The following is a 23,335-nucleotide window of genomic DNA, read 5'->3' on the forward strand; positions in this document are numbered from 1 at the left end:
TACACTACCGTTCAAAAGTTTGGGGTCAGTAAGAATTTTTATTTTTATTTTTTTGAAAAGAAATTAAAGAAATGAATACTTTTATTCAGCAAGGATGCATTAAATCAATCAAAAGTGGCAGTAAAGACATTTATAATGTTACAAAAGATTAGATTTCAGATAAACACTGTTCTTTTGAACTTTCTATTCATCAAATAATCCTGAAAAATATTGTACATTTGTACACATTAAATGTTTCTTGAGCAGCAGATCAGCATATTAGAATGATTTCTGAAGGATCATGTGACACTGAAGACTGGAGTAATGATGCTGAAAATTCAGCTTTGCCATCACAGGAATAAATTACTTTGTGAAATATATTCAAATAGAAAACAGTTATTTTAAATTGTAATAATATTTCACAATATTACTGTTTTTTACTGTATTTTTAATTAAATAAATGTAGCCTTGGTGAGCAGACGAAACTTCTTTTAAAAACATTAAAAATCTTAGTGGTTCCAAACTTTTGGACTGTACTGTATATATATATATATATATATATATATATATATATATATATATATATATATATACACACACACACATATATATTATATTATATTATATTATATTATATTATATTATATTATATTATATATATATTATATATAAAATGTTTTTCCTTCAAAGATACTGAGAGTTTGACTGTACCAGGAACATGCTGAGCGTTTTTCCCATAATGCTGTTGAATAAATCCAACGCAGAATTTCCCGCCACCATGAAGAAGTCAGACAAGAAGAGGAACTCTCGACAGCCATTATCCAACAAAGCATAGTGCTGACTGCGGAAGAGAGTTTCATACGGGTACTGACAGAGACAGAGAGAGAAGAGAAGTAAGAAAGTATACTGCTATAATAATACATGTAACAAAAACAGTAATTATGCACAAACATTTTTACAATTTTGTAAATTTTTGTAAAAGTGCATCATGATTATTGGAGGGTTTTCACTGCAAAACAATACAAATGCTGCAGATATTGCCACAATTTCTTAGAAAAGCCACAACAAATTCAGTTATTTTAGGCTAGGAAAAAAAAAATCATTTTTTTAGTTGTTGTTGTTGTATCTTATGCCAGATAGCCAAGAAAAGTAATAGTGCATCAATCTGAAGTATTATTCATGTCCATAGCACATACAAAGCTTGCTAAAGTTCAATTCTTAGGGTTAGGTTTGTTGAAATCAAGTATTGGCAGCATTAACTACAATGTGGTCTAAAGCACTTGTGTCTCACTCTGGAGTCTCCTCTCTGGGCGGCGTGTGGGATCAGTATGGGCCCCTCCAGCTCTGCAGGGCTCAGTACTTCCCCCCTCTGGCCAAGAGTAAAAATAGTGTTCCTACTCTTGAGAGAAGGCTTGGAGAAAAAACCTGCAAAGTAGTTAAAGAAATCAAATGCCATTCTCTAACAAACTCTAAAGCAAGAATATTTATTGACTTGAATTTCCAATCCATCTTGGAGTCATTTGGCATGCTAATTCTATGTGATTATGATTAGACATCACTTTAAAGGATATCTTTTTTGGCTGTGTCCTCTACTCCCATCAGATCATCCTTGTCTGCAACGTCTTCGTACTGGCAAAAGAAGAGAGAGAAAGAACAACAACAAGACAAATTGAGAAATACATTTTAGCAATAAGGATTAGGATCATGCGAAACACAATATAGCACAGTCTTGAGTGTGTCTTTGCTTTTATACATTATATTTATTAGTGTTGTCAAAAATATCAATATTTTGATATGTATCGATACTGAAATATTTGAAACCCCTATCCAATACAACATTTCTGCTGTAACTATATACCGATATCAGCTGCGCATTCTCACTCTCTTTCCTCTCCAATGGCGAATTGACACACCCAACTCATTCACTTGTCTCATTCAATCCGGTTGAATATTGCTTGTATTGCACATAATTTTAGTCATTCCCGCAGGTTTCGCGCTCACATCAAAAGTGCCCGCATCACTGATCTAAATAAGCCGCCTCTCAAACAGCTTGCAAGTACCAAATTCTCTATCTTCGCTTATTGCACTTAAATGGTAAAATACATAGAAAATTGTGTCAAAAATGCCCGTCTTTCAGAGTATTCAGGTAAATACAGTAATTTCTGGAACATAAATAGTTGAGAGAAAATGCATGTTGTGTAACAATATATTGGATCCATGCATAAGCTCTTAAAGTGACAGCAGCCTGTCTGTCATGTTAATTAAAGAACAAAAGACAAAGAGAAAACTTTTATAACTTTAAGCATTAATCTGTATTTAATTTTTACAATTTTGTTGTTGTTTTACATTTAATTACTTTTCATTTCTGTAGTATTTCTTACCTGAATATACTGTTAGACCCACATGACTTTATTTTTTGTAAATGTAGCTCAACAGTTCAAATAAAGTCTCCCTGTGCTGTGTGTAAGCTATTACTAAAAATCAACCCAATTTATCAAAAAAAAAAAAAAGAAAAAAAAAAAGAGATAATAAATTATCTGTAAGGTGGTGTATATATAGCAGTTTTCCCCATGGTATTGGAAATGGTATCGAATATCGATATTTTTCAAGGTATTGTATCGAAGTTGGAAATTCCAGTATCGCGCCAACACTATATTTATATTATATTTTTAACAGCAAATTTATTATAACTAAATTTATTATAACTAAACTAAATTTATTATAACTATAAAAATGGCTTAGGTATGGGTGCTCTGTAGTGATCTTTTGTGACCTGTTCCATGAAGCCAGGTTCAGTGGTAAATTTGAGTTTAGACTGAGAAAACTGTATTTTCAGGCTAAAGTGCTGGATTGGTTTTAGTGCTGTTCTTTGACATGATGACTTACGCTACACAAATAACCTGCTCCAGAGAAGATTCTATACTGGGTAAGATATTGCAAACCAAAACTGGACCAATCAGCAGTGAGCAAGTGACAGTTATATATAAAGCAATGAAGTCTGAATCTCTTGCTCCAAATTAAAGCAGTTTAGCAGTGAAAGAATTTTATAGACAAAATTGCCAAGCTAATTATGTAATTATGTATTATATTTATGATAAACTATATATTAATTATATTATATCCATAATGCATTACGCATAAGAAATTATATTTTAGAAACTAATATTAAACTTTTAATTTATATTAATATAAAAATCTGAATGTGAATAAAGGCTTTAAAATAAATAAAGCTGTTTATATCATGTATTTTCACTTAACTAGAACCCTGATTAACCAATGAGCATCCAGGACCAAAACTAAACGTTAGAGTGGATTAGTGATGTCACACTCTCATGTAGTCAAACTTCTGAGCAGATAAAGCTTATTTTGGCCAAAAACCCAAGTGATGCTTGCTGCAAAGCCAAATGACCTCCAGCTCCATCTCTCTGGAGCTCAAGGGTGGAGCTTAACCTGTTTAATGGGTGGAGAGAAAGGGTTATGGGTAGGGTTAGGGTGCGATTGGAGGATGCAGCTCCATCCATCATGCTCACAGTAGGTCAAGAGAGGGGGAGCTGGAGGTTATACTCTACCCATGGCTCTGCAGTGAGTACTGTAGTGAACAACAGGTATGATTGCACCAGAGCTTCACAACAGACATTCTTTTGTCCCAGTTTGATTAATCAAAAGAATGTGATCAGACCCTCAACGTCAAGTAAACGACTACCGTAATCAGGACTGCCAAATGTGGAAGACAGGAAAGATGACATCAACGGCCCATTGATGATAGGCTAATCTCATCACGAGTTGCCTTTGTTCACCTCAGGCTTCCATGCCTGAGTTCAAGGTGCAAATGACCATGGACTCCTAGGGCTGCCAAACCGGTTCTGGCTAGAGCACAGCAAGAACAAAGAAATGCTCAGAAAGGAAGACATTTTCTAAACATATTGGCTTGAAATCACCAAAAATGGACAGGAATACTGTAAGGAACATGTCCTATGTGTCCTTGTACTCATCCAGGAAACTGTGCACACACAGTAGAAACCACACCTGGAATAAAAGCCAATGCAACTACACCCACTGAGACAGAAGTGTGATACCTCAACCAATTCACATCTACAAGTTCAGAAAACTGCCACAAGGACTTTGAGAAAGGTTTGAAAAAGAAATAAAGCATTTCCAAGGTCCTAAAGACATTGTCTTATTTAACTGTGTATTTTGGAACAATACAACAAGTTTCACAGGATGAAAGGTGGGCGTGTTAAGGGACGGACACCTGGAATGCTGTGACCCAATTACATCACCACATCAGGAAAGGTGGGGATTAATAATCCCCTCCCCAACGAGAAGGAATAAAAGTTTCCTAAGTGAACAGACCCTGGTTCTGAGTTTCTGACCTGACGAGGGAAGAACAACAGCACAACCAAGGTGAGACTCTTGCGAGTAAACCTTTCACCACACGGATCAAGCAGCCAAATTGCTTCTGCAGAGGACTTTGACTCCTGACCTGCATAACCCAAGTACCTCCAACCTACAGAAGATCCTACTGACTGACCACCATCTACAGTTCTCTGGATTACACAAAGACCTCCAGCACTCAGTGCAGCTCTGCAGCTGTTGGAAAGCAATCCAGTCTCCCACTGCACACGGAAGGATACCAGTGGACAACGTTTCCCATTCCCGGACTGATCACCCGACCAAGTGAAACGTAAATATAAGCTAACCAAACCTTTTCCAAAAGCCTTGGCATTAGGTTGTTGCTAAATGAGATTGCTATTTGTGTAGAGACTGTTTATCTAGGGTCAGCGTACACAGATAGATACATTAGACACGTTATCTGTATTCAGAGTAAATGCTTATTTACTTATTTTCAATACCAGCATCCAGAAAGACAACAATTGACTCCCTCATAGACTGCTAATTACCCATTCATTGCTTCGTCCAATCTGTTGCTCATCTACTTGGCATTCAGTTTTGTTAACATCCATTTGTGTTGTAGTTTGTAGTTTCTGTTTGATTATTGATTCAATTTTCTTAGTAGTTTAGTCATTTTTCCTTAGTAGTTTAGTCATTTTCCTTCGTAGTATTTAGTGAGTGTGATATTTTACTCTTGTATATCTTTTTGTTAATAAATTCATTTTATTGCAAACTGTGTCATTCTTGTGTTGATAATCAGAGGCTCTACAAGCTCGCCCGAATCTCACTAAATCCTTCAGATTGGTCAGATGATAAACTTAATTTATAAAATATTAATTCAGTTAACAATCTTTCATGATTGTTCTTTATTGTCAAGGTGAGAATATTGGAAATATTGGAAGGAATCATCTGAATCATCACAAATATTAATATTAATATTTAAGACCAAAAAATACTACATTTGTGGTACCCTCATGTGAGGCTAATCCAAAATCACTACAGTACCCTCTCCAAAAACCACCCAGTTAGACAAGAAGCGATGGTTTAAGCAATACATTAAGTGAGCAGCCACAGTTTGCTTTTTTTACACAAGCTTTAGTGGTGAGTAAATGTTAAATCAGACATAACTATAAGAAAAAAGTAGATTATACATGCGTGTATGTGGAGGAAATATTGTGTCTCGTGTCTCAATCAAAACTTCTAAAATCTCTCAAAAAAGTGATTCTCATTGTAATGAAACTTGCCGGGACACCTGACTTTGTCTCATGAGCTATAAACCTATATGTGCCAACTCCCAAAAATTATGTAAAATCGGCCAATCAGATCAAAGCTTGCGATTTTAGAAAGCTCTTGCTCTTTTAGACTGTGAACTGTAGTGCACTTCCATGCCTATCACCTGGACTTTGAGCAGTCTGCCGCTGTATGACTTGAAGTAACTGAAGTAGATTTTGCTCATGGTGTCCACATACTCGTCCCGGATCTCCTTTGCAACTGTTCTCTCATTGGCTAGCAGGAACTGATAGAAAAATCTGTAGATGACCAGAAACATATTCATACTTAGTAATCTGAGAGCTTTTGGTCCCTCCATAGACAGCCTACGTGACTGCAGAAGCTCAAACGTGCAGTGTAACCAAAGAGGGTCATTCTTGTGTGTTATGTAGCACATTTGAGCTTCCGCAAGTGATTTGTCCTCGCACATCATTCAAGTTCGGTTCAGCTTCTGTTTATGTTCGCTGATCAATATTTATATGCGAGTAAGCGCCTAAATTAAATCTGTTTATCATACTTAGCGATCGAGTCTCTTCAAAAAAATTGGACTAAACCACTCAGAAAGCTCTCAGGTTTCATCAAAAAGATCTACATTTACGAACTGAAAAGGAACAAAAGTCTTATAGGTTTGGAATGACATGGGTGAGTAATTAATGACAGAATTTAAGATTTTGTTTTGGTCAATGACAAGTGGATGATGCTAAATAAAGGTGTAAACAGGGTCTAAAACGTTTTGAGTTTGTCTACTTTCGACCACTTCCAGAGGCAGTTGAAAATGCATCTGACCGGATTGCTTTCATAGTGTAATTCATCTGGTCGAATATGTTCTTACATACACACACACACACAAAAAACAAACAAACAACAACAACAACAACAACAAAAAAAAAAAAAACGCTTAGTCTCTGCCTACTGACCTAAAGCATAAGCATATAAACATTATGGGAAGCATGCTAGCCAGATGGGCTTAAACTCTGTTGATGAAAGACCCAAGTTTGGTTTAAAGACGAAAAACGTACCAAGCCCAATGTTCTCTCACCATTCCTGATTTTTAACATCTTGGGGCTATCAGAGCAGAAAAGAAAGCTGCTGCTCTCTGTATGTATTTCTGTTGTCTGTGCACGTTCATATGTAAATTGCGTCAGCTTATTTTGTCCATTAGATCTAAAGACAGGAAATACCCATACATTTACCCTACATAGACCCTCCCCTCGAAGAAACCAGGACAGAAGTGGTCGAAAGTGGACAAAAGAGAAGGATTAAAATACCAGGTGTGACCGGGTATGTGTCTCCCTCATCTACTTGAGACAATTATCCTGTGAGGCCAACTAAATATAAAGTTGTGTTTTCGCTGTGGTATTGTAGATTAATTAAAATGTAATATGATGAATGAGAACGTGCAAATTGGCTGATAATGCAATGGCAGCCTTTTATTTTAAAATATATATATTGCATTATACTACAAACCCGATTCCAAAAAAGTTGGGACACTGTACAAATTGTGAATAAAAAAGGAATGCAATAATTTACAAATCTCATAAACTTATATTTTATTCGCAATAGAATATAGATAATATATCAAATGTTGAAAGTGAGACATTTTGAAATGGCATGCCAAATATTGGCTCATTTTGGATTTCATGAGAGCTACACATTCCAAAAAAGTTGGGACAGGTAGCAATAAGAGGCCGGAAAAGTTAAATGTACATATAAGGAACAGCTGGAGGAACAATTTGCAACTTATTAGGTCAATTGGCAACATAATATATCAGAAAAGAGTTTCTCAGAGAAAAATTGCAAAGAGTTTGAAGTTATCATCATCTACAGTGCATAATATCATCCAAAGATTCAGAAAATCTGGAACAATCTCTGTGCGTAAGCGTCAAGGCCGGAAAACCATACTGGATACCCGTGATCTTCGGGCCCTAAGATGGCACTGCATCACATACAGGAATGCTACTGTAATGGAAATCACAACATGGGCTCAGGAATACTTCAAGAAAACACTGTCGGTGAACACAATCCACCGTGCCATTCGCCGTTGCCGGTTAAAACTATATAGGTCAAAAAAGAAGCCATATCTAAACATGATCCAGAAGCGCAGGCGTTTTCTCTGGGCCAAGGCTCATTTAAAATGGACTGTGGCAAAGTGGAAAACTGTTCTGTGTTCAGACAAATCAAAATTTTAAGTTCTTTTTGGAAAACTGGGAAGCCATGTCATCCGGACTAAAGAGGACAAGGACAACCCAAGTTGTTATCAGCGCTCAGTTCAGAAGCCTGCATCTCTGATGGTATGGGGTTGCATGAGTTCGTGTGGCATGGGCAGCTTACACATCTGGAAAGGCACCATCAATGCTGAAAGGTATATCCAAGTTCTAGAACAACATATGCTCCCATCCAGACGTCGTCTCTTTCAGGGAAGACCTTGCATTTTCCAACATGACAATGCCAGACCACATACTGTATCATTACAGCATCATGGCTGCATAGAAGGATCCGGGTACTGAAATGGCCAGCCTGCAGTCCAGATCTTTCACCCATAGAAAACATTTGGCGCATCATAAAGAGGAAGATGCGACCAAGAAGACCTAAGACAGTTGAGCAACTAGAAGCCTGTATTAGACAAGAATGGGACAACATTTCTATTCCTAAACTTGAGCAACTTGTCTCCTCAGTCCCCAGACGTTTGCAGACAGTTATAAGAAGAGGGGATGCCACACAGTGGTAAACATGGCCTTGTCCCAACTTTTTTGAGATGTGTTGATGCCATGAAATTTAAAATCAACTTATTTTTCCCTTAAAATGATATATTTTCTCAGTTTAAACATTTGATATGTCATCTATGTTGTATTCTGAATAAAATATTGAAATTTGAAACTTCCACATCATTGCATTCTGTTTTTATTCACAATTTGTACAGTGTCCCAACTTTTTTGGAATCGGGTTTGTAAACAGAGCTAAATCTATGTTGTTAATCCTATTATCAGTAATCCACTGGAACACACAATTTCTGAGAATAACCCTTGTGCTTGTTATGGTTATGACTATTAATTGCCTATTTAAGGCTTTTGTCATGCTTTTTTTATGAATTGAATACTTTGTTAGTTATCATTTTGCAGTGCAAGATTACAGTTAACACCTTTAAATATTAAAGTAATTAATTCAATTCAGTAAACAGCTGAAACAATCACAACAAACTGGCCAATCACAGAAAAGGCCATAAAATGTATCATTTGTATACAGTGAATGATACATTTACATATACATATACAGTATGAACTAACGGTCACTCTTTTAGCCTATTTGTTAAACACACTATACACTAAATACACACTAATTCATTATAGAGAAAACAACAAATTAATAAAAATATATAATCATAAGCTATGACAAAGAAAATATTAAACTAAGTGAGTATATAATTCTGCAGCAAAAGTAATTCTTGAAAAAAATCTTTGTTGCAGAGTCATTTTACAAAATCTTTCGTGAACTTTAATTTAAAATATTTTTCTGTCCCTGACATTAAGCTATGGAATGGCTTCAGATGACTTTGATTAAATTGCATGGAAACTTAATTTGTTCTTGTCTATTTCTTTTGGTCTATGTATGACTCCCCTTTGTGCCATATAAAAAGAGCGCAATAATCAAATAACCGCGATCAGGTCATTTAATTATCACGACGGGCTTAGTGCATTTTGTACCTGTACTTTAGTAGTGTGTTCTGAGGGATCTGGTAGTTGGTCATTGGCTTTCTGAATGAGTAGATCTTCTGTAGGATGAACTCACGGATTTTTGAGACAGCCTGTGAAACAGAATTAAAAGAGTAACATTCTGCAACAGAAAACTGAATTAATTTTGCATGCATCTGTTGTATCAAGAATGGGTTATACAAGTCAATCTTTGATTTGCTCTCACTTTAATTTTGAGACGATCTACGATGTCCTGTATATCAGAGCAGGCGAGGGTCTCTCTGAAGCTGAGCTCTTTAGCAAAGTTGATCTTGTTATTGAGCTCGTGAAGTTGCTCCAAAAAATCCTGCTCTGTTACAGGACTGTCCAGAATCACACTGCAACACACATACAGTTCTTCAATCTATGATTTAAGATAGTAAAGCAAAATCTCCCTGTAATAACACGCTCAATAAGTGTCCTTACGTAATCATGGTGCTGGGAACGACCAGTTCATCAACCAGCTGGCTGAGCTGACTGCGGACGGCCTGACGGTTCTTCAGCCTCATGTTCATACTGACTGACTGCTGCTGCAGTGTCTGAATCTCACTGCTGATGGATGACAGGTCGCTCTGAAAACTGCTCAACATGCCCTCCATACGCTAGACAGAAAAGAAAGCAGATGCGCTTGAGCAGTTCTGTTCATGTCAAATTCAACACAACACATCAACCACCAAAATTTTTGACCAGTAAACTGATTATTTGAATGCAAGTGTCCTTTTGCCTGAATTATGAACTATTACCTGTCATCAAATAGTATTAGCAAGTCATGATTTTGCTAGATTATCACAAAAAAGTACTATAAGAAAAAAAAGAAAAAAACACATGCTGTGATATTTCTTAAGATATACATGTGTTTAAGTGTGCAAAATTTTTTGGCCTCACAATGCTACATTTCAATATAAATACAAGTGATAAATAATAAATACATTCCAAAAGTTACTCTGTAAACCATGCAGCTTTTTTCTTAATTATAATTTAGAATTATTATAAAATAGTATTATTAGTATTAATAGTATTAGTATTATTATAACATTTTAAACTTGAATGAGAGTTTCCTCCATGTTTGATTTTCTGCAATGAAGTAAATCGGTGATGTTTAGGTTCCTGACTGGTAAAATATCTTTTCACAATATGGAATTGCAGGTCATAGTTTGCAAACCAAAGTACTAATGTCCACTAAATACACTCACCTCTAGTATTGAGTCACAGGCTGTAATCTGGTTGTGTAAAGAGGCAATATTCTGACTCTCTTTGATATCTACAACAGTGCTACTGTTAAGGGTTCTTTATTAATATCCATGACAATTTTAAATAAGTCTCAATTATTGAACCATAAACCATGCTCCATGTTCATTGATACGAGAGTATCAATAAAAACATTAAGAGAAATGTGCATAATATATATATGAAAAATGATTGAGAGTTTTTGTGTGATTCTGCTATTAAGCCATTAAAAACAGCAAAATGGATACAGTCTTTGATTGATGCTTGTTCAATTCGCTGCAGCTCTGTCTCCACCTGCTTGGAGTACTGCCGCAAATCCACACCCTGTTCCAAAAAAAACAAAACATTTAACATGTAATGATGATCACACACACATCAGCAGCTGAACATTCATCTCACCGTCTTGAGTGCCTCTTTCACCAGATCATCCTCCAGATTAGCTTGAATGTGAACTAAAAAAGGACAAATAACAAGGAACATATTGATGAAATAAATTACCTGCATTTCCCCTACTTAAGTGATGAAAAACAAAAACACTGAACTCACTGTCAACCTCATCCAGAATGAACTCATCCGTGGTGATGTCCAGATCACCCAGATTCAGTGGAGGAACCACATCAAAGTCTGACTTCTGCCAACACATTACAAAGAGAGAGTCACCACTAAAAAGTCCATCTTGCTGATTCAAGCATTAAGGCAGATTCAGAAAGCGTTAACCTGAGAGGAGGAGAGCAATACTAGAAGATCAAAACCCAAACAAGTTGATCACTAAGTGGCCAACCATGCTGCCGCTGCACTGCAGTGAATTTCACATGGGGGGGGCCATACAGGGCACGGGGCACGCTTTGCAGTTGTTATATACATGATATTGCAGGTGGATGCTTTCATTGTGATTGCACTGGCTGGGTTGACAAAAGTTTATAAAATTGACAGAATATCTTTACATGGGGGATTTTAGGCTTTCCAAAAGCAAGCATGCATCTCTGATTATTATATTGTCCTTGTGTTGAAATAAAGATTAAAGACACTTGACGGGGTTGCCAGTGACACTAAGTAGAGTTGATACTGTAGTACAGGGGTTCCCAACCACATTCCTGGAGGGCCCCAACACTGCATGTTCTCCATGTCTCCTTAATCAAACACACCTGATTCAGATCATCAAGTCATTAGTAGAGACTCCAAGACCTGAAATGGGTGTGTCAGACAAAGGAGAGATACAAAATATGCAGTGTTGGGGGGCCTCCAGGATCGTGGTTGGTAACCACTGCTGTAGTGGGAATGCACCGTCACACCAGGTAGTGCCTCAGACCAGTGGTTCCCAAACCTGTTCTGGAGGACCCCCAGCCCTGCACATTTTGTATGTCTCCCTCATCTATCATACCTGATTCAACTCATGAGCTCATTAGTAAAGACAGCAAGACCTGAAATGGGTGTGTCAGAAATAGGGAGACATACAAAATGTGCAGGGCTGGGGGTCCTCCAGGACAGGTTTGGATACCTCGCTGTATCGACTAAAAAGCATAAGCAATTGGACTTATTATGCCCTCAACAGTCTTTTCAAGTTCATCTTCCTGCATTTCAAAACAAGTGTGTGATCAAAAAGTAAACAAATTCTAATATTGCTTTACTGGCCAACAGAGTAGAAATCAGGGGCCGTATTCACAAAACATTTTATCTTACCACTAAGAGTTCTCCTAAATAGCAGTAAAAGTTCTTAGCTAAGAGTTTTCTCTTAAAACCTATTCACAAAGCTGCTGAGACAAACTTTTACTAAGGAATAGACAGAAGTTTTAAGCTAAGAGTAAGGGTGGGGTTGACCTCATTGCTATGGAGTATACACACAGTGATTGGCTGATGGGGGAGGAGTCAGCGATTTAATCATAGAAATATTGTAGAATGAGGTGTCATGTTTCCATATTAAAATAAAGGTTTTAAAATACAAATGTTGCCCTATTCAAATAAAGGTTTTTAAAGGTTTTTTAAAGGTTGTGATTCGACAGCAGTTTAGCGCATCTTGCCCGGAAAGGTCACGCCTCTTACCATAACGTGGAGATGCACGCGCTCAGTGTTATTGTAAACATGTCTTTAATTTTACCCTATCAATTTGAGCCAGAATCAGACCCGGTGATTGGACTGCGGGATGAAAATAACAGCGTTTCGACGACATGGCGACAAACACACTCTACATACGCAACTCTTGTGTATTCCTGTGGGCGGAGGTTAGTCAAAAAACTGTTTTAGTGACGTCATTAAAGAAGGAAGTAGAGGGATGTAGTCCAAACTGGCCGTTCGATGTAGGCGACTTCTGTTAAATAAAATATCTCGCTTGGCATTGAACTTTGAGCTTTAAAATTTTACAGATTTTATTTATACTCTAACAACAACATTACACACTAACTAAAGTTTGAAACATGGGATCACGAAGAACGGGACCTTTAATAAAAATGTTGCCATAGTCAAAATAAAATGTTGCCATATTGTTGCCATAAAGCTTTTAAAATAGGTTAGTGTCACTAATTAAACTAGTATATACACTTAATTGTCCACCTCTTGGATGTCTGCATCTCAAGAGATTGTAGAATTCAAGCGACAAATTATGTTTTATAAACAAAGTCTGGGAGAAACACATTCAAACAGTTTTTCTAATCAGCTCGAGAGGAGGAATATATACACAGATGAAAGCCGACTCGCCTATAGTTACTTTGACAGTTTTCTGCATCCCTCCTCCACCCCACTCTTCACTCTCGGCTGGGGATATGGAGATAACTTTGGGTTTGGGCTAAATTCCAAGCTCGGAGCCCTCAATCCCCTTGGACAGCACACCAAATATGCTTATTATATATATATATATATATATATTATATATATATATATATAATTTTTTTTTTTTTACTTTATTCAATCATTTGTAAGTGTGAACTCATGAAAACCATTGCCACAGGTAATCAGACAATATTTATTTATTTGTTCAAGTTTTTTTTTTTTTTTTTTTTGCGTCTCATCGCAGATTCAAATCTATAAATAAAAATGTATTGCATTTATGAAGAAAAAGTTCAGCAACTAAGGCTCTATCGCTATTGCCTCAATGGTGTTCAGTGTCTTTGGGTGGATTAGGACTGTTTGTGATTTGGTCTTAGTGACTTAGGAGTCCTCTTGACTACTCCTAATGTTTCACAGATTTAGGAGCTACTTTTAGCGCTAAAATGCTTTGTGAAATACTCTTAGAGCAAAAATTTAGGACTCCTAAAATTAGGACTGACACGCCCTTTATTTTTAAGAGTTTCTCCTAAATCGGCAAGTTAGGAGCTACTTTTAGCCTTAAGATGTTTTGTGAATATAGCCCCAGTTTAATAAATAATGTTAACTTGACTGACTGCTTCATTTCCATTTTATACATTGGAGACAGTACCACAAGTGATTTCAGTAATTATCCATCGAACAATTTATATGCAATTTTCTTGGCCGATTCTGAATTCTGATTTTGTTTTATAAGTGTGACCTGCCAATACCAATTTTTGCCAATTCCGATTTTAATATAATTTAATATAACTATAATTGAAAATAACATTAAAAAAATAAATAAATAAACATTACAAATTCCTCCAAACTGCAGGAATTTGTTACAGGATCTTCTCTCACTTAAACAACTCTCAAAATAAAGTGTTCTGTGACTGGAAAGAGGTAGAAATAACAATTGACTGAAAATGAGTTGCTTAAGTTAATGTCCAAATATCAGTTGTAAAACGGATTGCTGTTCAGGGATCAGCTTGCAACAGGCTGTGTGAGAGACATGACACAAGATTAAATTCGGGTAACGCGATGTTGGAAAAGTACCGCCTTCTTTATGTTGTATATTTTGTTCTGAGGTAATTTATCAGATTTCTGAAGCCTCTGTCCTCAACTATGTAGAACTACTATATATACAGATCCAAGAATTTCATAATTTTCCTAGTAATTGATTTGGTCTTTTCACTGCTGGCCGGTCATTGTCATTGGCAGAAAAATGACAATAATCAACGAATGATAAATGACTTAAAAGAGCAGTGCCCAGAAGAATTTTACTATTTCCTGTTGTTATGTGCAATGCCGACTTGTCACAACAATGTTAACATCTGATATTCGAGAGCGTTATATTGTGTGTAGGTTAACGCGTCACTACACTGTCACGTGATCTTAATGTAAGACATGACATAAAAAATATATCTTCAGATGTTGGCTGAAATAAAGACCTGTAGTGGCCAATAACAGTCGCCATCAGTAAAACAACATTCAAAGGAATTATAATAACGATGATAGTTCATTTAAAACAACGGCATGCCTTGTGTTATTAGATACAGCTCTGAGGCTGGTAACAGTGCTAGCGTTTACGGGTGTAAACAGGTGCAGCATGATCAGTGAAAAACATTGCTGATGCTGCTAAAGCATGAATTAAAGTCATCACCTTATGCTGTAAATACGCCATCGCACCGCTCGCGGAATCAGCAGGTGTGTTTATATGAACAGCTCCAGTGATCAGCGCCTCCGCCATGGCGTCTGTAGTTCTTAAAAACTACACGTCCGTTCAGTATTTTAGTCCCTCCCGTCATTAATTCCCCCCAAAAATTCCACAGTGTAATATAATACGAAAGCTATTTACAAAAGAGTAAAGCTCTTAAATATATGCTACAACATACGAAACAGCAATAACTGCGCTTTATCTGTTTAAACGTCATCGGTTTAAAATATTGTTTTGCATAGCATCTGCCCCAATCTGCCAATCGGACCTGTATATTGTGACGGAATCGGTTCCTGTCAAGGTTCGAACTTCGAGTGGACAAATTATCGCGAGATCGTGATCACTTCCTCTTTGCGCGGAACCAGCGGACAAGATGGTGAGTATGAAATGAATTCCTCATTATTTGACATGAAATCTGGGAACATCGCCCTTATTTGTGTGTTTATGTTAGTATTGATTTAACATTTAGTATTTTTTATGCATATAGAATGTATATACATTTATATTTTAGGCTTACAATATAGAGCTAACGCTTAAATGAGTGATAGAAAGTCCGTGTTCAGTCCTCGCCGGTTCAAGTCTTCAAAAAGATATGGATTCATCACAGTATTTTGAAGGTTCATGCAGAAGTTTATCATTTATATTTTTTATGTTTATTTGGTTTGTGTTTAGCATAAAACAGAGAAGCTTGTAAATGTTTCTAGTCAGTAAGCTAGCGGTACGTCAGTGTGATGTTACATTAGAGTTCTAAACTATAGTTCGGTCTACTTGCTCCACTCAAAAGTCGATAAATGAGACTTTTACACTGTTCTGGGTGGGAGGGTATAGCGCGGTATTTCTCACACGGTGACGGTCTGTTTTCTCCCAGTCGCTCGTAATTCCAGAGAAGTTCCAGCACATCCTTCGTGTTCTCAACACGAACATTGACGGAAGACGCAAGATCGCATTTGCCATCACTGCCATCAAGGTGGGTGATTTAAACTAACAGCAATTCTGTTTGCAATGCCAGTGAAGTTGTTGAAGTTAATTCTGTACATTTACTCCACAGGGCGTTGGAAGACGATATGCCCATGTGGTCCTGAGAAAAGCTGATATTGATCTGAGCAAGCGGGCTGGAGAACTTACTGAAGATGAGGTGGGTTTGTAGATAAGTGTTAAAAGTTTAATTCTTTCTTTAACTTGTTTTAGCAGAGTTATAAAACATAAATCCATGGTCGTTAAAGGGATGGTTCACCCAAAAATGAAAATTTTATGTTTATCTGCTTACCCCCAGGGCATCCAAGATGGAGGTGACTTTGTTTCTTCAGTAGAACACAAATGATGATTTTTAACTCCAACCGTTGCGGTCTGTCAGCCGTATAATGCATGTCAGTGGGAACTTCGTCTATAAGAGTAAAAAAAACATCCATAGACAAATCCAAATTAAACCCTGCGGCTCGTGACGACAGTGTTCTAAGACACGAAACAATTGGTTTGTGCGAGAAACCGAACAGTATATCACATTTTACCTCTAAAACACCACTATGTTCAACTGCCCTCTACATCCAGTTAGTGAGGTCAAGAAACGCGTTCTGATGACGGAAGTGATCTCGCGCGCTTTGCTTCAATGAGTGCGAGACATCACTTCTGTTGTCAGAGCGCGTTCAGACCTCACTAACCGGATGTGGAGGGTAGTTGGACGTGGTGGTGTTTTAGAGGTAAAAAATGATATAAATACTGTTCAATTTCTCGCACAAACCGATCGTTTCGTGTCTTAGAACATCAATGTGTCACGAGCCGCAGGGTTTAATTTGGATTTGTCTATGGATGTTTTTTTTTTTACTCTTATAGATGAAGTTCCCACTGACATGCATTATACGACTGACAGACCGCAACGGTTGGAGTTAAAAATCATAATTTGTGTTCTACTGAAGAAACAAAGTCACCTACATCTTGGATGCCCTGGGGGTAAGTAGATAAACATAAAATTTTCATTTTTGGGTGAACTATCCCTTTAAGGCCTCTTTCTTTAAATGTGTATACTGAGCGCTGTGAGCCCGTTGATCCTGATCTAAACCAAGTTGGATTTATATGGATTTGTCAACTCCAAACCTACTCTGAAACTCAGTTTGTTCAACTAGCTTCATGCAACAAGCTCTCTGATGTCCTGCTGACTGATTTGGCTGCTGCTTCATTACTTTTTATTTACTTATTTATTGTTACTTTGCATTATTGCCTGCCCGATGGATAAAAGTTATTTCACAGGTCAGCTTTCAATTGTGACCAGTGGATTGTAAACTAAACATGATAGCTCGATAAATAATCTTGAGGAAATTTGCCATGTACTGTACCTGATAGGCCCCAAATTAATTAGTACTGAATTGAAGGTAATCAAATCGCAAGCTTCTGAATCGAAATCAAATCCAATTGTGAAATTTGTGTCAGTGACCAGGGCTGCGTTTCCCAAAAGCATCGTAAGCTTAAGTTGATCGTAGCTCCATTGAAACCAATGGAGCTACGATCATCTTAGGCTTACGATGCTTTTGGGAAACGCTACCCAGGTCTGATCTTTAGTCATTTGCTTTTTACATTTTTCTGTGTGACTGCAAATAACATGCTTATAACAAAAACAACTTGTTCTGTTTGTGGCACAGGTTGAGAGGGTGGTGACAATTATGCAGAACCCTCGCCAGTACAAAATCCCTGACTGGTTCCTAAACAGACAAAAGGACATTAAAGATGGAAAATACAGTCAGGTATGATTGGAGCGCCTTTTTTGTGGTTTTTGGGGGTTGGGTTTTATAATGTATTGCAAGGAGACTATAGCAAAACTATAGCAAGGAGAGTCAAAAGGTAGGTATCATTTGATAAAACACTTCTTAAATGTTTAGAAAATAAATTACATTTACAATTTGACATTCTCATGCTTGAGAAACTGCTGATTTAAAAAAAAGTAATTTTGATTTTACATATTTTATTTCACATGCAATAATTCAGGAAGGAAATAATAAAAAAAAAAAAATTTGAAGCTCTCCTACATGTGAGCTGCATCTGGATCAAATTTTGTGGTGATAGCATGAAGTAATCAAAAGTTAGAGCATTTGTTTAGCCCAGGGGTGTCCAAACTACGGAATGAATTTCAAACGGCCTGCAGCTTGCCTATTAAAATATATTATATGTGGCCCACCATGCATAATTTACAAACCGTACAGTTTCACAATGTCAACACAAGGTGACAGTACTAGATTTTAGGCCAGGGAAACAATGTGAAACACCATCAGAAGCTGAAAGAACGCCTGGCCTCGGCGATTTACCTGACTGAATTTGGTGAGTGACGGCAGGGCTCGACAATAAGGACTGCCCGATGGCCCGGGGCCAGTGTGAACGACGCTCGGGACAGTAGACGCACCGGTCGCCCGATCGGGCCAGTGCTGTAGGGTGTGCGTTATATATCGTCTATAATATCGTAATTGTTGATTTAACGATCTGAAATTATCGAGTATGTCCCTCACTTTACAAAAACATAGTCTACTAGACATAGTCTAGTAGGTTAGAGTAACGTTAGTGTGTGCACATATTAAAGTGTACGCTTTCACTGCGTGATTTAGTCTATTAAAATGCCCCCAAAATTCAAGATAAGGGGCAAAAATGCCCCTGTATATATTTCATTTATAATTTAATAAAGTTAATCAATATTACACAAAGAGCGCCTTTTTTCAAATATTAGCATGATTACAAATGTGATATTGATTTTATTCAGCATACAGTTTAATGAACAAGAACTTAATATCAAGTGACTTACATTTTAGACACCAAATCGTCTGTTTTGCTGTATTTCGCCAATGAAAACAGTTCCAAAGAATTGTTTTGCGTCTTTGAGCAACACTTCCTGAATGAATCAGCCGCTTGAATGAATTGGATTGAATATCAATGAATCTCTCATTAACAGTGATTCTCTGCCACCTACTGGCGGGTTTAATTTCACAGTTAAAGTGTCTTCATTTTTTTTTTAAATTTCAAATAACAGTATTTAACGTTTTATATTTTGCACATTAAAAACATTTTTATGCATCTGTAACTGCTCTTGATTAACTTTAATAAAGTTATCTATTCTATAGTTATACATTAGATTACAATTTCTGTACCTGAAAATCTTCTGTTTAAACCTACATGAAAAACTTGAAAAGCACCATTTATTTAATTTATGTTTGTTCTGTTGTATTTATTTGTGCTATTACTCGTAATTTGATTATTTGTTACTATTTTACTACTTACTGTTTATTTGTCTAACAATATTTAAAATATTTAATAGTAGCTTTTGGTGTCATAACTTTATTTACTGAGGTTAAATGTATCAAAAACAATGAGAACAATAACTATGCTTATTTTATAGGCCCATTTTCTTGTCTTTTATTAATTTTTTTTTGTTGTGGGGCCTGGAAAATTTCAGCAGGGCAAGTAAAAATTTGAACCACTGGCCCGACTGGGCCAGCAGAAAAAATCCTTAGCGTTGAGCCCTGGATGGTTTCAGTAATTTTAATATTTTCTGGTATATCTGTTACCCAGGAGCTCTGTTGACATAGACTTAGCTAACGTTAGCTACAGCTTCATGAATTGAGTCATTGAACACAGCAGGAGAGAACGCAACTTTAGCTAGCTAAAGCTCTGGTGGAAAATTATTAGCTAACGCTACCATTTTTGAGGAGGTAGATTTTGAGGTGAGGGGACTGACAAGGCAGAAGGTAAAGTGGTCCACCGTTCTATCAATAAGTAGACCTGCCAACCTGTACGCAATTTGCGTAGCGGATACGCATTTTGACTTCAAAGTACGCTGGTACGTTTTGTCACTCTACGCAAAACCTGGTGACGCCTCTGTGCACGCGCAGTCCTAAAATCAAGCAACAGCAAAAGAAGAAGAGTTCGACCAATCATAGCGCTAGGTTCTTCCCCCAAATATACTGTAAATGTTAGACCCAGTGACAGGCTGGCATGAAATGGCTTGCATAATACTTAGTAAGGTGGCCATAATTTTTGACTCATGGCTGAAGTTAAGTTTCTCCAGCTCTCCCCAGGTTGGCAAAAAAAAGCATCTCAAAATGCATCAGATTGATGCTTTAAAATATGGAATATTTAAATTTTTCTTACGGGAGAGCATGCCCCCGGACCCCCCTAGAGGGGTAATATCCTTCTCACCTTTTTCACCCCTGACCCGTTTTCATGCCTGGTTTATAGACTAAATACCACAAAGCCATTTTAGATATAGAAACAACATTTTTTACTTTTTACCATGTAGTGAGGTGCTATGTATGGTTTTACCTGTGGTGATCTAATTGGAGTACTTTTTAATTTAAATAAGAATGGAGTTCTAGCTCAATAATAATATTTAAATTTCACCCTTTAAAAACAAGATTGTTTTACAGATGTGTCCTATCTCAAGCTACTGTAATGTCAGCTCAAGCTTTTGTCAAATCTGTCATATTTTCAAGAAACAAAACATGTTTTTTATTTATTTATAAATAAATAAATAAGGAACCGGCCCCCCCAGATGTATCCACAACATTGAATCTGGCCCCCTTTTAAAAAAAGTTTAGATACCCCTGGTTTTGCCCTTGATGCCCCCAATGGGCATTTTTAAAACCGTTCTTCAGTGTTCCCAGTTCCAGCTGACCTAATTTATGCAGCTAACGATTTATATGATTTGAAGTAGATAATGTGTTGTGTATGCCAGGTAGGGATCGACCGATATGCATTTTTCAGGGCCGATACCAATTATTACAGATCAAGGAGACCGATAACCGATATTTTGAACCGATATGTGTCTAGTGTAAAAATGAAAATTAATGTCAAAATTAAGAATAAAAAGGCCTCTGACAAAGACTCTCTTTAAATTATTTTAACACATCTTTAATTCTGAGAACTGTTCATAATAACAACATTAATATTAATAATAACAACAAACATAAAAAGTGCTGGGAGCATCCATCAGCAGCATTCTGTAAACTAAGTAAAACTTGCATCCATCAGCAGCATTCTATAAGCAAAGTAAAACTTAAAGCAAATTTAAACAGCAACAAATGAACAAATAATGGAAAATAAATGTAATCTCTCTGAGTCAAATGAGAGAGCGCGGCCGCGGAGATAACTAAATCAGGAATAGGGAGCTCGCGTCGCGTCAGGGCGTCAGAGCTCGCGTTTGATGCCCTTTCAGCTCTTCAAAATTGCATAATGGTAATTCTGAATCTGTATGATAAATTATTTTGCAATCATGTTAGACTAAAGCAATATTTCTCCAAATATGCACAATTTTTTTGACTAAGAGCCCTAACGGAACGGACGCTGTTCAGTGAAGCTATGTGAACACAAAAAAAAAACGCAGCAGACGAGAGTGAATTCATTTGTGTTGATAATCTATTCACAATATAACATTAAGTTGGCCGAATGGTGAGAGAAGTAGGTTTTAGTTTCACTATCTCAGCACTGACGTGATGATCCGTTAAAGCATATCACTGCAATGACGGACATTGACCGGGAATTCACAGTATAATAACTGAACGGGGCTTGTCATCATAAATCGATTATATTTAGGTGTTTTGCAACTTCAGTGTAGTGATTTATTGCAACTTCAGGAACGTTTACTGCATTCTTACCTTCGAGAGATAACTTATTGATGCGTGATGATGATCACTGAAGCAGCTCCTGTGCTTTCGGTGTGAGAGCGGAACATTTTCCAGCCGCGCCAGCCGTATTGATTGGCCAGGTTCTTGACTCCCAACAAATCAGACAGACGATGGGCGGGGCTTAGTCTAGGCCACAGAGCGGTGCGCTCTGACTGAGGTGGCTGGATCAGTGCCAGATCGCGCATTTCAAAATAAAATTGGTTTTATCGGCAAATCGGTTTTGAAAATGGCCGATGCCGATAACAATAAAAATGCTTAATATCGGCGCCGATAATCGGTCGACCCCTAATGCCAGGTTAAAGAGAGGTGTTTTTAGACTAGATTTAAACTGACAGAGTGTGTCAGCTTCCCAAATAATGCTGGGAAGACTGTTCCAAAGTTTAGGTGCTAAAAAGGAAAAGGATCTACCACAAGCAGTCAATTTTGATGTTCTAGGTATTATCAACTTTGAGACTGGAATAGATGTGAAGGACACTGTAAAAGTTACTTCTGTAACTACAAGGAAATTGATGGTTAATGTTGTGATTTTCCCAAGGTCCTCGCTAACGGTCTGGACAACAAACTAAGAGAAGATCTGGAGAGGCTGAAGAAGATCAGGGCTCACCGTGGCCTCCGTCACTTCTGGGGGTGAGTTTCACTGCAAATGCTTTCCTGCAGTACAGTGAAATAACTAATTGCTGTCATTGACTTTAGGAAAATAAAGAATTAATGAGGAAATGATTTACATGATCAGAGATACAGTGCCTTGTATAAATGCAACACTTGTTAAAATAGCCTTGATTACGTTGGACACTAATACCATCAGGTCCAGTAATGAAATTTGGTACAGGGTGCATTTGAAATGACTTTTAATGATAAACTATAATGGTCATGATATCATTTAATGCGATTCTTTTACTTGCTGTTTTTCTTTAGTCTGCGTGTACGTGGTCAGCATACCAAGACTACTGGTCGTCGCGGTCGTACTGTGGGTGTGTCCAAGAAGAAGTAAACTCAAAATAAAACTGAACCATTCAGCCATTCTGTGTCTTGGTCTCCATTTTCAGCTAAATTTGTGATTCTATGCTTGATTTTCATTATTTTTTTTCTAACATTGTCATATGTTATTAAAATTACAATGTTTGTATTTACAATGTACAATTTATGAATGTCCATGGAATAGTAGTACATCTACGATCTGTTAATTCTCCATTTGAACAACAAACCTAAAGTTATTTGATACTGGTCTTTTTTTTTTTTTTTTTTTTAAGATGCTTTAATGCTGAGAAAGCAGTAAAAGGGGATAGTTCACCCAAAAAAGTCAGTTTTTGTCATTTTCTCACCAAGTTGTTCCAAACCTGTATGAATTTCCTCTACTGAACACAAAAGATATTATGAAGAATGTTGGTTAACCAAACAGTTGATGGACCCCATTGGCTTCCATAGTATGGAAAAACAAATATTATGGAAGTCAGTGGGGTCCCATCAACTGTTTGGTTACTGACATTCTTCAAAATAACCCCTTTTGTGATAAGCAGAGGAAATTCATACAGGTTTGGAACAACTTGGGGGTGAGTAAATGGCAGAATTTATTTTTGGGTGAACTATTC

At 37.0% G+C, this 23,335-nt stretch overlaps 2 protein-coding genes across 2 annotated transcripts in view; one reads left to right on the top strand and one right to left on the bottom strand.

Moving 5' to 3' along the window:
* Window positions 1-15,333, bottom strand: part of vps52 (VPS52 subunit of GARP complex) — a 30,204-nt gene extending 14,871 nt beyond the window's left edge. The window contains exons 1-12 of the mRNA XM_048202197.1: window positions 15,037-15,333; window positions 11,142-11,226; window positions 10,995-11,047; window positions 10,844-10,919; window positions 10,562-10,629; window positions 9,795-9,970; window positions 9,556-9,706; window positions 9,342-9,442; window positions 5,768-5,900; window positions 1,551-1,608; window positions 1,271-1,404; window positions 691-846 (exon numbers count right to left, since the gene is read on the bottom strand). Coding sequence (XP_048058154.1) covers window positions 691-846; window positions 1,271-1,404; window positions 1,551-1,608; window positions 5,768-5,900; window positions 9,342-9,442; window positions 9,556-9,706; window positions 9,795-9,970; window positions 10,562-10,629; window positions 10,844-10,919; window positions 10,995-11,047; window positions 11,142-11,226; window positions 15,037-15,123 — 1,278 coding nt within the window. The 5' untranslated portion in view covers window positions 15,124-15,333. The remainder of the gene's footprint in view (window positions 1-690; window positions 847-1,270; window positions 1,405-1,550; window positions 1,609-5,767; window positions 5,901-9,341; window positions 9,443-9,555; window positions 9,707-9,794; window positions 9,971-10,561; window positions 10,630-10,843; window positions 10,920-10,994; window positions 11,048-11,141; window positions 11,227-15,036) is intronic.
* rps18 (ribosomal protein S18) lies at window positions 15,333-22,766 on the top strand. The gene is made up of 6 exons (XM_048202198.1): window positions 15,333-15,466; window positions 15,959-16,057; window positions 16,139-16,225; window positions 17,724-17,825; window positions 22,282-22,373; window positions 22,662-22,766. Exons 1-6 carry the CDS (start codon window positions 15,464-15,466, stop codon window positions 22,735-22,737), a joined length of 459 nt encoding a protein of 152 aa, XP_048058155.1. The 5' UTR covers window positions 15,333-15,463; the 3' UTR covers window positions 22,738-22,766.
* The last annotated feature ends 569 nt before the right edge of the window (window positions 22,767-23,335 follow it).

Source organism: Megalobrama amblycephala, linkage group LG9 (genome assembly GCF_018812025.1).
Source record: "Megalobrama amblycephala isolate DHTTF-2021 linkage group LG9, ASM1881202v1, whole genome shotgun sequence".
NCBI classification, from domain to species: Eukaryota; Metazoa; Chordata; class Actinopteri; order Cypriniformes; family Xenocyprididae; genus Megalobrama; species Megalobrama amblycephala.

Excerpts from the sequence above, each read along its gene's own strand:
- rps18 (XM_048202198.1), top strand. Across the intron at positions 16,058-16,138 it reads TTGCCATCACTGCCATCAAG|GGCGTTGGAAGACGATATGC; the intron begins GTGGGTGATTTA and ends TTTACTCCACAG. Across the intron at positions 16,226-17,723 it reads GAGAACTTACTGAAGATGAG|GTTGAGAGGGTGGTGACAAT; the intron begins GTGGGTTTGTAG and ends TTTGTGGCACAG.